Consider the following 13,368-nt stretch of genomic DNA (forward strand, 5'->3'; position numbering starts at 1 on the left):
CAATACCCGAACGGCTCACAAGATGGAGCTGTTACTACATGAAAGATTGAGATGCGAAAATCAAGATTAGTTAATTTTTTGGGGGAAAATATTACCAAATGAACAAATTGCCTCAAAAAAGAAAAAGTAGCAAATAGAGATGAACTCACTAATTCAAAGTTTGGAACTATTTTGAACACTTTAATGGGATTAAATGATAAATACGTATAATCCTCAAAACCACATTACCTAATATTACAAACCTACATAACTAATGGAAAGCAAAAGGGAAAAAAGAAAAAAACCAACATTACAGGAAAGAAAACATCTTTCAGAAAATGGTAAGACAACTCTACTGCAAACAGAAGAGCTCCAAAAGCCTGAAGGTTTGGTGCTTTTTAGAAATTAGCTGGGCCAAAATTAGCAAGGAGTATCCTGCAAGGAGCCTCAAGCCAACTCATTCATTTTTCAACAAATATTTACTGAGCACCACTAATTTGTGCCAGACACTTCTCTAGGGGTTAAAGACTAGCAGTGAACAGAATAAAAGCTCTTTTAACTCCCTAAGAGTTGGATCCCCAAACCAGGTCGTTTCAGCTTGTAGGCCTCAGGCTATTGCTTGGGGTCCACAAACCCAGATGAGGGACTAGGGGGTAAAATGCACGTTCAGCACATTTTCAAGTGTATGTAGATGCTGTGGTGATTACTGTCTCTCTCACTCTTTCTTTTTCATGAGGAACAGTGGCCCTGAGCTAACATCTGTGCCAATCTTCCTCTATCTTGTATGTGGGTTGCCACCACAGTATGGCTTGAGGAGTGGTGTAGGTCCATGCCTGGGACCCAAACCTGTGAACCCCAGGCCGCCAAAACAGAGAACACCAAACTTAACATTATGCCATCAGGCCAGCCCCTGTATCTGTTTTTTAAAACAATGAATTTGTAGTAGCTTTTAGTCGTTATTTTCTCCCTCAATTATTATCACAACAGAGGATGTTTTTAAATATTTTGATATAAAACAGGGGAGGTTCTCCTTCTTTAGCAGGAACTAAGGAACAGTTTGTTTCTCCTAGACACCATGGCTACAGTTCAGGGAGTTGCCACTAGGTGAAGGGTAATACTTAGGATTTTCAGTGCAACTGATACGAGAAACTCAACCAATTACTCCACTGATAGAAACATTTTTACTGTTAAAACATTATGCATTATAATTGGAACTCTTGTGCACTGTTGGTAGGAATGTAAAATGGTATAGCTGCTGTGGAAAACAGTATGATGGTTTCTCAAAAAATTAAAAATAGAATTACCATATGATCCAGCAACTCCACTCCTGAGTATAGACCCAAAAAACTGAAAGCAAGGTCTTGAGAGCTATTTGCACACCCATGTTCATAGCAGCATTATTCACAATAGCTAAAATGCAGAAGCAACCCAAGTGTCCATCAAAGGATGAATGAATAAGCAAAACATGGAATAAGCAAAATACACACAACGGAATATTATTCAGCCTTACAAAAGGAAGGAAATTCTGACACATGCTACAACATGGATGAATCTTGAGGACATTACGCTAAGTGAAATTAGCCAGTCACAATAAGACAAATGCTATACGATTCCATTTACATGAGGTACCTAGAAACGTTAAATTCATAGAAACAGAAAATAGAATGGTGGTTCCCAAGGGACAGTGGAGGGGAAATGGGGAGTTACTGTTTACCAGGTACAGAGTTTCAGTTTTGCAAGATGAAGAGTTCTGGAGAAGGGTGGTGATGGTTGCACAACAATATGAATGTACTTAATACCACTGAACTGGACAATTAAAAATAGTTAACATGGTAATTTTATGTTATACGTATTTTACAATTAAAAAACTGGAAAAAATCATGCATCCTAATATTTCCAACATTTATGTATTTAAAATACTGAGACAAGATTTTAGGAAATCTAGTACCACCCAGTTACAAATTCATGCCTTCTTTCTTTAACCCCAACTGGTTTCAACTACTATTTAGCTCAATCCTGGATTTATCGTATTATTATCTCCATTGTTAGGACTTCCCAGAACTCTGTTCTCCACTTTTCTTTTTTTAAAGATTGGCACCTGAGCTAGCATCTGTTGCCAATCTTCTTTTTTTTTTTCTTCTTCTCCCCAAAGCCCCCCAGTACACAGTTGTATATTCTAGTTGCAGGCCCTTTGTTTGTGCTATGTGGGACGCCACCTCATCATGGCCTGATGAGCGGTGCCATATCTGCGTCCTGGATCTGAACCAGTGAAACCCTTGGCCGCCAAAGAGGAGTGCACGCACTTAACCACTAGGCCACGGGGCCGGCCCCCTGTTCTCCACTTCTACTATGCTTTCTAAATTCTAAGTCCCTACTTTGGCATCAAGTTCTCAGCTCCCTGTTCATAGTTTCAGAGTAAGAAAGGAAGATGTGAAACTTCCTAGTAGGACGATTCTGACGAGGCTGGAGAAGGCAGAGGATAGGCCAACTACAGCTTTAGCTCTCACTGCCCAAAGTCAGAAACATAAAATAACCTAGCAATCAGTCTTACTTCCCAGACTTATAATCAGTTCATCAACAGGACCAGAAGGTTGAGCCGGCCCTGATGGCCGAGTGGTTAAAGTTTGGTGCTCTCACTGCTTCGGCGGCCCGGGTTCAGTTCCCGGGTGTGGAACCACATCACCAGTCTGTCAGTAGCCATACTGTGGCCACAGCTCACATGGAAGAACTAGGAAGACTTACAACTAGAATGTACCACGATGTCCTGGGGCTTTGGGGAGGAAGGAAAAAAAGAGAGAGAGAGGAAGATCGGCAACAGATGTTACCTCAGGGTGCATCCTTCCCGGCAATTAAAAAAAAAAACAAAAGAATGTTAATGTTAAAGATGTCCAGATTCTAAGGAGATTGGAAAGTTAAGTCTAAATTATATCACTCCATTAATCAAAAGATTTAAAATAAAATTGTTTTAGGTACAGAAGAAATGTAACATAGCTTGGTTAGGCTTTTAACATCATGGTTAAACAGGAATATTACAGTAGTACAGTGATCATGAGTCTTACCTCCAAGCTGGTTAATTTTCTTGTGGATCAAGTCAGTAGTCTGTCAGGTTGTTCATTAATAACAGCTATGGCTATTTGGTAGGGTATTAACACTAACATAGTTAAGTAGGTGTATAGGGAACATGCTCTTAATTACATCCCATCTCTCAATCTTAGTAGTGAAGTTAAATGTGTCTTTAATGGAAGATTTACGAACGTCTCCTGATTACGATCTGCTTCCAACGTTGGATCTGAAGCCTAGTGAACATGACACGCTGTCTTGCAAAATTACATAAGTGGCTTAAATTAGCATTTTCAACACGACTCATCACGTGTCTCTCTAGATAACTCCAGAAATTAAGTAAATGCCAGACAGGAAAAAATACAAAAATCACCCTCTGATTCCATCATCCTTTCTTTTATTTTTCTGTTTTGCAATAAAGTTTGGATAAAAACAGTAGTGGTAGAGAGGATTTTCTTCTAAATTCATCCAGAGATTAGACGTAAAGCAAGAAGCTAATAAAAAACAAGGACAGCTTGCTTTTTTTTTTTTAACTTAGAGAGTAGTTTTGGAGTATAAAATCTCTATTAGAAGAGCTCACGTAATTAATAGATGCTCCACCCCCATAAAGGTGCATTTGAAAAGCTGTCACAGACTTCATCACTTCCAAAAATATTATAGTTTATTCAGGGCTCACCAAGTGACAATGGCTCTTAACCCTTACTTTTAAGTTTTGGCTTCAAAGTCCGTTTTATGATTCTAAGATATACTTTAAGTTGTTAAAAGTAACAGGTTCCTCCTTGTGCACTGTTGGTGGGATTGCAAATGGTGCGGCCACTATGGAAAACAGTATGGAGGTTTCTCAAAACACTAAAAACAGAACCACCACCTGACCTAGCAAGCCCACTTCTAGGTATGTATCCAAAAGAAATGAAATCAGAGTCTCCAAGAGACATCTGCACGCCCATGTTCACTGCAGCATTAGTTCAACAGCTGAGATATGGAAACCTAAGTTCTATCAACAGATGAATGGATAAAGAAGTGATACACTTAGACACACACACACAGACACACGTGCAATGGAATATTATTCAGCCTTAGAAAAGAAGGAGATCCTGCCATTTATGACAACATGGATAAACATGGAGGATATTATGCTAAGTGAAATAAATCAGACAGAGAAAGACAAATACTCTATGATCTCACTGACACATGGAATCTAAAAAAGTCAAACGCACAGAAACAGAGAGGAGAATGGTGGTTTCCAGGGGTTAGGGGGTAGGGAAAATGACCGAGATGTTGGTCAAAAGGTGCAAACTTTCCGTTCTAAGATGACTAAGCTCTGGAGATCTATCGTACAGCACAGCTCTATGAAATTTGCTAAGAAAGTAGGCAGATCTTAAGTGTTCTCACCACACACCCACCCACCTCCTACCCACCCACAAAAGGTCAATATGTGAAGTGAGGGAGGGGTTAATTAGCTTGATTGGGGGGATTCTTTCACAATGTATACGTATATCAAAACATCACACTGTACATCTTAAATAGAATGATTTGTTAATCATTCCTCATTAAATCTGAAAAAATAAGTTTCAAAAAATTTTTTAAAAAGAAAAAATAAATGGGTTCCTGGATTATTTCATTGTCAAAAGTCTGTTTGAGAAGCTGACAGAAAGAAATATGATGACAAAGTTCACAGTGTGTGCCCTTTATCCATTTAAAATTTTAACTTCGCAAAGGAAAACCTGATTTATACCAACCAAAACAAATTCGCCCAATGAATTATGTTAAGAGTCCAGGGGAGATAGTTAACCTATTAAATTTTAAAAACAAACAAACAACAAACACCTTTCAGTGATACCTATTTGTTTTCCAATTACACAGATTTTCTGCTCACAGCAGTTCCAACAAAGTCTTGTGTTTGGTAACACATAGTGCCATACGTACCTACAGAAAGTAATAAAACAGAACTGACATGTCATAACTCAGAATAAGCTATTTTTTCCCCTCAGATGAGCTCTAAAGATTACTAAATTTTGAAAACAGGTATTCTAACCATAATTTCTCTTTACTCTCCTCTCTTTATAAAATCAAGCAAAAGAGTCTGCATTCCCAGCTGTCAAACTTTTCTGATTTGCAATGACTTAAGAATTTTGACCACAGAAACTTTCCTAGAAAAATGCACACTTACATCAAATCGCAATTTCAGAGAGTTCACAGAACCTCATCCATGGGTTTCATGGATGGGCATTCCAGGGCCTTGGGGCCACCAAGAATCCTTGGACTAGACGACTTTATAGCCTTCCCAAAGGAACAAAGTTCTTATTCATTTCCATTGAATTCTAAGCCAAAAAAACCCTAACCAAGTCTTTTTTTCTTCATTATCAAAGAGATATTTACTGCAGAAAATCTGGAAAATACAAAAAAGCACAAAGTAAAATCCACCCCACACACATCCCCATAATCACTCAAGGCAGTGCTGCTCAATGGTTAAGACCACAAGTTCTGAGCCAGAATGCCTGAGTTTAAATCCTGCCACCATTGCTCATGAGTTCTAGTTAGTGATCCTTGGATAGCAGGGTTAATAAAAGAAGCTAGCTCAGAGAATAACATGATGGCTAAATGAGATAATCCACATAAGGGCTTTGGTATAGTGCCTAAGGAAACATTCAATAAATTAACAACAAATTTTTTTTTACAATGATCTCTAATGAAACTTCATCAATAAGCTTTATCAATAATACACACAGAACCATGGGACATCAGTGTAGAATATAATCTAAAATACCCACTAAGACTAACAGTACTCAGAGATAAAGCAACTTGGTCAACATCACAAAGCCAGTGAGTGGTAAAACCGGGACTAAAAATCAAGATTTCTCCCTCCTAGTTCAGTGATCTTAACTCCAAAAAATAGAGGCCTAGGACTGGCCCCATGGCCGAGAGGCTGGGTTCGCATGCTCTGCTTCATCAGCCCAGGGGTTCACAGGTTTGGATCCTGGCACAGACCCAGCACCGCTCATCAAGCCATGCTGAGGTGGTGTCCCACATATCACAGCCGGAAGGACCCACAACTAGAATATACAACTATGTACTGGGGGGCTTTGGGGAGAAGGAAAAAAAAAAAGGAAGATTGGCAACAGATGTTAGCTCAGGGCCAATCTTTAAAAAAAAAAAAAAAATAGAGCCCTGAAAGGCTTTAGAAATAAGCAGTCATTGTGGTCAACATCAGCAATTCTATTTTTATTTTCTTGGTTATTATGTATTGAGACTTTACTAGAAGCCAAGCATTATGGCTGCCCATTATATGCATATTTAATCATTGCAACTTTATCTTTTTGACAAAATTGATAAACCACAGAGATTATGCTTAGAATAACTGTTTTCAAAATTTAGTCACCTTAGAGTTCATCTGAGAGGAAAAAAATAGGACTTTATTCTTAGCTATGACATGTCAATTACGTTTGTACTCAGTTTTCATCTATGTTCCCACTTCTAACTTTGGTTTGGAAAATGCAAAACCAAAAGATAAACAAGACAAAAAAAAAAAAAACAACAACCCAGAAAACCCAACCATTCTATATACCTATTAAGTTGGGGAAGACAAACAGTGTTTAAATTATTTAGTGGCATTTTAAAAACTTCCACTTACAGAGCTGTCTATAAAAAAGAAATAGAAAATTCAAAACAAAGCAACCCTATAAGAAGTGAGCTAACAAGCACCCGCCTGAGCAGTGCATCTCCTCTCAAAGTGCCAGGTACAGCAAAATAGTCTCTTTAAAAATTTAAGAACGATATACAACTCCAGAAAACATTCTGTTAAGTTTCTGAAGCATCAACCTATTTGATTAGAAGTTTGACTTTTTTTTAAAAGAGAAAAAGAAAAACACAGCTCCCTAGGTATATATCCTGCCAACAGTCGCCTGAAAAAAAACCAGCAAAAGGCCCACATTGTTCAAACTATTATTTAACATCAAAGTTTAAAACATGGAACAGAAAAATACCAAACTTCTAAAATTAAAACATCAAGTAATGATATTTGAGCACTTTAAGATTTAGACAAAGCTTCAATCTACCAGTGTTTCACACTGTTTATGCTGACTCTGTTGGGGATTTTTAAAATTTCTGTTATCTCAGAAGGCCCGCCATTTCTATCAGAAGAAACTCTGAACTACAGGTGTTTTTATATTAGATCCCAAAATAAAGCAAAGGACAACCTACAATTAAAAAAATCCAGTGAGTCTTTACCTTTGCCTTCTTCCACCTAATGGATTTGGAAATAATCCAAGCAATGTATCTGAGTCACAAGGATCTCCAGAACTGGCTGGCTGGATTACCTAATGGCATATATATCAAAAGAAAGCTGTCCACATTGAAAGGTCCTAACACGAAGCAGAATATAAGCCTTTGGGCATTTTTCCTTCGTAGAGCTAACTGAGCTGTATTAAAGGTCCATTCCCTCACTATTACCCCTCAAATGACCGATCACATTAGGGATAAAGTCTATGGCCACACACACAAAAATGTACTTACGTATACTTAATCACACTGGGATGTTTAAAAAAATTACCCTCTTTTGCAATCACCAGAATTGATCAGATCTTTTATGTAGGCTATAATCCAAAATAACTTCAGTGTAGCACACCCTCATGTATGTTTTATATAAACTTCCTTAAAAACAAAAGAACTCTTTCCTGCTTCTCAGGCAGGAATCCAGAATGCTGAGGTTCACTGAGTGGGCCACTGGTGAAATCTGGAGTTGCTGCAAGAGTTTGTGGTTGTTTCTTTTTTTGAGGCAGATCAGCCCGGAGCTAACGTCTGCCACCAATCCTCCTCTTTTTGCTGAGGAAGACTGGCCCTGAGCTAATATCTGTACACATCTTCCTCTACTTTATATGCGGGGTGCCTGCCACAGCATGGCTTGACAAGTGGTGTGCAGGTCTGCACCCAGGATCCAAAACAGCAAACCCCAAACCACCGAAGTGGAACATGTGAACTCAACTCCTGCGACACTGGGCTGGCCCAAGAGTTTGTGCTTTTGAGCCAGACCAGGGTTTTCATTTGAGTTACCCTAGAGTACAGGCACAAGGAGTTCCGTACATGACTTTTAGAGTAAACTAAGTGAAGACATTTTACACAACACCAAAAGGTAGTTTCAATTTCCAGTTTTGGGGTAACTTGAAGCAGCAACAAGATTAGGCAACACAAGTGCTATGATCATTCTGGTCCTTGGCTAGAAATATTGTCACTTATAGGTTATAGCTATGGTCTGAACGTTTGTGTCTCCCCAAATTCCTGTGTTGAAATCCTAACCCTCAAAGGTGATGGTATAGCAGGTGGGACCTCTGGGAAGTGCTTAAGACATGAGAGTAGAACTCTCACGAATGGGATTAGTGCCTTAGAACAGAGGCTCCATGAAGGTCCCTAGCCCTTTCCACCACATACAGACACAGCTAGAAGTCTGTGACCAGAAGAGGGGCCTCACCCAACCATGCTGGCACCCTGATCTTGGACTTCCAGCCTCCAGAACTGTGAGCAATAAATTTCTGCTGTTTATAAGCTACCGGTCTATGGTATTTTGTTACAGAAGCCTAAACAAAGACGCCATGAACTCACCAAAAAAACAGCTATATGTCCTTCCTTAGCACATCTGGATGCCAATTTGCCATCAGTAAACTTAGGGTCATCATTTTATACCTCTTCATTCTCAAAATGGTCAGAGATGTGATTGTAAAGCACTTTGACATACAGACTAATTATACAAGAAGACAACTCACGCCAACCAGATGACGCCAGCTCAAGAGGAAGGAAGGATCCTGCATCGCATCGCAACTCCCAGGAAATCAGATGTAACAAATTAGAGTTTCTGAATAAATACAACTTTGAGACTCCCACAGGAGAACACAGGCTAATTAGAGGTCCCTGCTGTAACTGTGGCACACAATTGGCCTCGGGCTGTTTGCTCCACCGCCTACAGCTGGAGCCCAGCTCAGGCAGGCTCCTCAGCAGCAACATGAAGGCTGGATTTTGCGCCAGTGGCCAAGTGTCATTACAGAACCGCAGCAAACTTCCTGGTAGAAGTATAATGAATCTATTTCTGATAGTCAAGCACAGAAAAATAGTTAAGACTTAGCACGTGCAAGGATAAGATTTCATCTTTACTATTATTCTAGGCAAGCACTGGAATGTGAGGTTCATATGTCTTATGTATTGACATCTTACAATTCAAAAAGATTCACTGTGAATCAAGCTTCGTGGCTGAATGAAAAAATTTTGTAAAGGTATAAAAAAGAATCAGACATTTGTCCTTGTATCAGTTCCTGAATACAGTACAAACTTCTCCTCTTGGGAAGGAGGATAAAACAAGCTGTGGTTTTTTGTTAAAAAAAATTAACTATTTAAGCTGTACAAACAATGCATGCTCTTTGTAAAAAAGATTAGAAAATATGAAAAAGGCAAGAATGAAAATTAAAAACAAAAAGTCACTAGCAATCTACCTCCCAAGGATCACAAAGATTTTGGAATATATAGTTGCAGACTTTTTCCCCTAGGAAAGTAAATATTCTTACCAATTTGTCCTAAGGTTAGATTTCTTCAGCTCACAAGTGTGTATAGGAAGAGCCATCTCTTTTGAAGTTTGAGGACTTACCTTTATTAACACTATTTGCAGATCTTAACTCTACCAGTCCATTAAAAGTACTGAATTTTCCTGTATTCACTTAATAGTCTAGTTTATTTTTACCATTTAATAAATATCAAAGCCCAAATTTTGTGTTGGCCACTTGATTAATTTTAAAACCACTTATGAAGTACTAAAATTTTAGTTCCACATACAAACACACAAATGACCAATCTGGGTTTTTTTTAACCAAGGCAGTTTTAAAACATTTACTTCTGTTCTTCTACTCCTTCCCCAATTTATAGTTGCTTCTTTAACCAAACAATCTGGATTTAAGACTGACTTCTTATTTAGTCAACATACCTTTAAGTCACAGCACGAGGCACGTTAAGCACTTGTTAAGACGTATAAGAAAATCCCCATGTAGGACTAACTGATCTGAGTGAAGTGACTACATTCAAAAGATAAGGATGTCTTACCTTATCTGCATAAATTGGAATATCATGAAATGGAGATATATATTGTCCTTTTTCATTTTCTGCAAAATGAATTAGAAAAAGTTATTACTTTTTTGGTCGACTGTATTTCCAAATGCATGAAGTACACATTATTTTTAAAAAGATTTTACTTTTTTAGAGCAGTCTTAGGTTTACAATACAATTGAGAAGAAGGTACAGAGATTTCCCATATACCCCTGCTCCCACGAGTGCATAGCCTCCCTCGTTATATACTTCATCTACTTGACCCCTCCAAGATTGGGTTAGGTTTTCATCCAATGTGCTCCTCAGGTGTCTAACAGGTACTAACCTCTGTGATGAGGGCAGGGACTGCCTTAGAGATCTTTATATTCCCAGAGCCTAGGAGTGCCTGGCATACAAAAGGTGCTCCAATTGTTTTGGGTTGATCTTACATCATTTGACAGTTTACATAACTAATGAAACAACTGGGCTCCAAGAGAAGGGAGGAGACCAATTTGCTGAATTAGAAACCATGTTGCTTTAAGTGATGCTCCAGGAAGAGAGCCATCTTAGATGATGATTTTTCTTAGGGATAAACGAGCTGCAACATTTTCACAGGTTATTTCTGTATTCTAGAGACCTAACTACCATATCCAAAAAGTAATTTTAAAACTTCCTTACTGGGGTCGGCCCGGTTGCCGAGTGGTTAAGTTTGCTCGGCTGGCTTCGGGGGCCCAGGGTTTCACCGGTTGGGATCCTGGGCGCAAACATGGCACTGCTCATCAAGCTATGCTCAGGTGGTGTCCCACATGCCACAACTAGAAGGACCCACAACTAAAAATGCACAACTATGTACCGGGGGGCTTTGGGGAGAAAAAGAAAAAAAATAAAATCTTTAAAAAAATTAAAAAGAAAACCCAAAAAACTCCCTTAAATATTCTTAAAGAATATTTAAGAAACCTAAGGGTCAGTCCACACTGCATCCCTTCAGGTTTAAAAACCAAAGTGGAATAGGAAAAACGTAACAGTGACCACCCCCAATACCACAATGGTCCCTTCAGAGTCAATTGTGACTTTGCAGTCCACCATGAGTTTTAAAGAGACTGGCAAATGTAACATTATAGAGGCCAAAAATCTTCTATTAAGGCAGGATGCTAAGAAATCTGTGATTTGAAAAAAACAAATGAAACAAAATTATATATAATTATATAGGTGGCTGTAATTATTAGTATTTCTTAAGTTCCAGCGAGTTCCATCCGATAGATAACAGTTACTTTAGCCAGTGCCAAAGTCAAGGAGTGGCGTCGGTCTTCTATAATGGCTATCGAATACTCGCCACCAATACATAACTAAAAACTGCATTTGCTCTGCACATACAGCCCGCCGGCAAGTACCCAAATCATGCCAGTCACCTCTCCAAATCCCTCCTAGAAATTCTGGGGCCAAGACTAACTCCAGAAAAATAGTTCAGTGACGTATTCGTCAAAAGTTCTTGCACTGCCCTTGCTGCTTAATTCTGAAATTAATTAAAATGGGGAGCCCCACCCTTGGATTTTACACGGTAGTCAACTTCAGCTGGATGTGGACACTTTTGAGTTCACTTTCCTTCTCCTCCTGCATCAGGCTACTTCTTGCTAGGAGATTTGTTCACTCTTTCACTATTCTCATTCGTCCCCTCTACGCCCCCCTCTTTCCTGACGTTCAACACACGCAAGAACTTAAAGAAGCTCGTGCACCTACCCATTTCCTTCCGCATAAAACCGTAAAGAATTTAAAACAGAAAGGCCTTTGGTGACACATTTTTCAACACCTCGGTTATCTCTAATAATCTATTCCCAGTAGCTTGGGGGACGGAGGTAGAGGAAAAAGATAAACCCGAGGGAGCTTTCCTCCACCTACAGCGCAAAAGGTGGCGCGCCGAGGAAAGCGGAGCGCCGCCAGCCCGCAGCTTCCCGGGCTCAGCGCCGCTCTAGGCGCGGACTTGGGGGAAGTACCCCTTAGACGCCAATTCCCTGCACATGGGTGAAAACTTGGCACCTTCTTACTCTGCCTCCCAGATTGACGTCACCTGGTCGACTGGAGGGGACCAGCTTTCTGTTTCACAAGGCGCATTCCCAGCATCAGTGCTCCGGGAAAACACAACGCAGGAGAGGCATGAGCGCTACGGGGACCCCCAAGGGATGGGTCCAGTCATCCACTGACCGCTCCTGATCCAGGCCTCAGTTTCCTCACCTGCAGAACGAGGGGCTGAACTTGATCCCCCTCGGTGCCCACAATCCGAATTACAGTGAAGGAATTAAGATCTTGGGGAGTCACCCCCCCCCCGCCACCCCCCTACGTTCCTCCAACTTAAGCAATCCTCTTACGAGGATTAGTTTACCTCCAGGCACCTTTCTAGGGTGACTTAGTGGTATCCTTTTCCCATTAGACACTGCCCGAGCCGGACACCTGCAAAACCGGCCTGGCCCACGTTCGGGTCCAACCAAGCGCGTGAAAGAGGAACGCCGACCCACGCTGTCCCGCCCGCGAGCGGGACGTGAAAGATGGGAGGGCCGGGCCTGCCCAGGCCCCGGGGACCCGCCGAAGGAGCCCCGCCCGCGGCCGGGACAAGGGGTCGAGCGCGGGCCGCAGCCGCCCGGGCGGGACGCAGGGCGAGGCCGGGGAATGAATGGGCTAGTGGGCAGGGTGGGGCCGCGGGCCGCCGATACTCACTGAGGAAGACTCGGTACTCGAAGGTGAAGGGCGCGGCGCGCTCCTCGCTGCTGAAGCCGCTCATGGTGGCGGAGACGAGTCGCCGCCGCTGCGACAAAGCCACAAGCCTGCACGCGGCGCCCAGTGACAAGGACAGACCTCGGCGCCTGCGCACTGCAAGGACTGGACCAGCGAGCAAGGAGGGAGAGCGGCCTTTAAAGCGGCTCACGCTCGCGGGCCCGGCCCACCCTGCGCGCAGGCGCACTCAGCCCGGCCCGCGAGTCCCCGCGCCCTAGCCCCGCCCCCTCGGGCCCCGCCTCCGCGAGGCGCCGCGCTGGCTTCCAGACTGGGCCACGTGGCTGCCGGCAGGCTGTGGTTCCAGTCTTCCACCTGGGCGGGTGGGGTTTGCGACTCTGACGCAGAAGGGTCAAAGCGCAAGTTCTCAGCTTGGACCAGATAGAATTGACCGTCGACTCCTCTCCTACGTTTGGCTCTCGCACACCCTTCCCTGCAGAGTAATTCCTTATCTCAAAAGGCGTTTGTAAGTCATACGCTTCACCCGACACGCCCTGCCTGCGGTCT

The 13,368-nt window shown here is 41.6% G+C and overlaps 1 protein-coding gene across 2 annotated transcripts in view; it reads right to left on the reverse strand.

Annotated features, from left to right (window-relative positions):
* Positions 1-13,101, reverse strand: part of PPA1 (inorganic pyrophosphatase 1) — a 31,483-nt gene extending 18,382 nt beyond the window's left edge. The window contains exons 1-2 of one of the 2 annotated variants that reach the window (XM_014840317.3): positions 12,808-13,101; positions 10,117-10,175 (exon numbers count right to left, since the gene is read on the reverse strand). In XM_014840317.3, coding sequence (XP_014695803.1) covers positions 10,117-10,175; positions 12,808-12,871 — 123 coding nt within the window. In that variant the 5' untranslated portion in view covers positions 12,872-13,101. Of the gene's footprint in view, positions 1-3,038; positions 3,281-10,116; positions 10,176-12,807 lie in introns of those variants that run through there. The other variant, XM_070489403.1, reaches the window with a different exon arrangement.
* Positions 13,102-13,368: the final 267 nt, after the last annotated feature.

Source organism: Equus asinus, chromosome 2, assembly GCF_041296235.1.
Source record: "Equus asinus isolate D_3611 breed Donkey chromosome 2, EquAss-T2T_v2, whole genome shotgun sequence".
Lineage (NCBI taxonomy): Eukaryota > Metazoa > Chordata > Mammalia > Perissodactyla > Equidae > Equus > Equus asinus.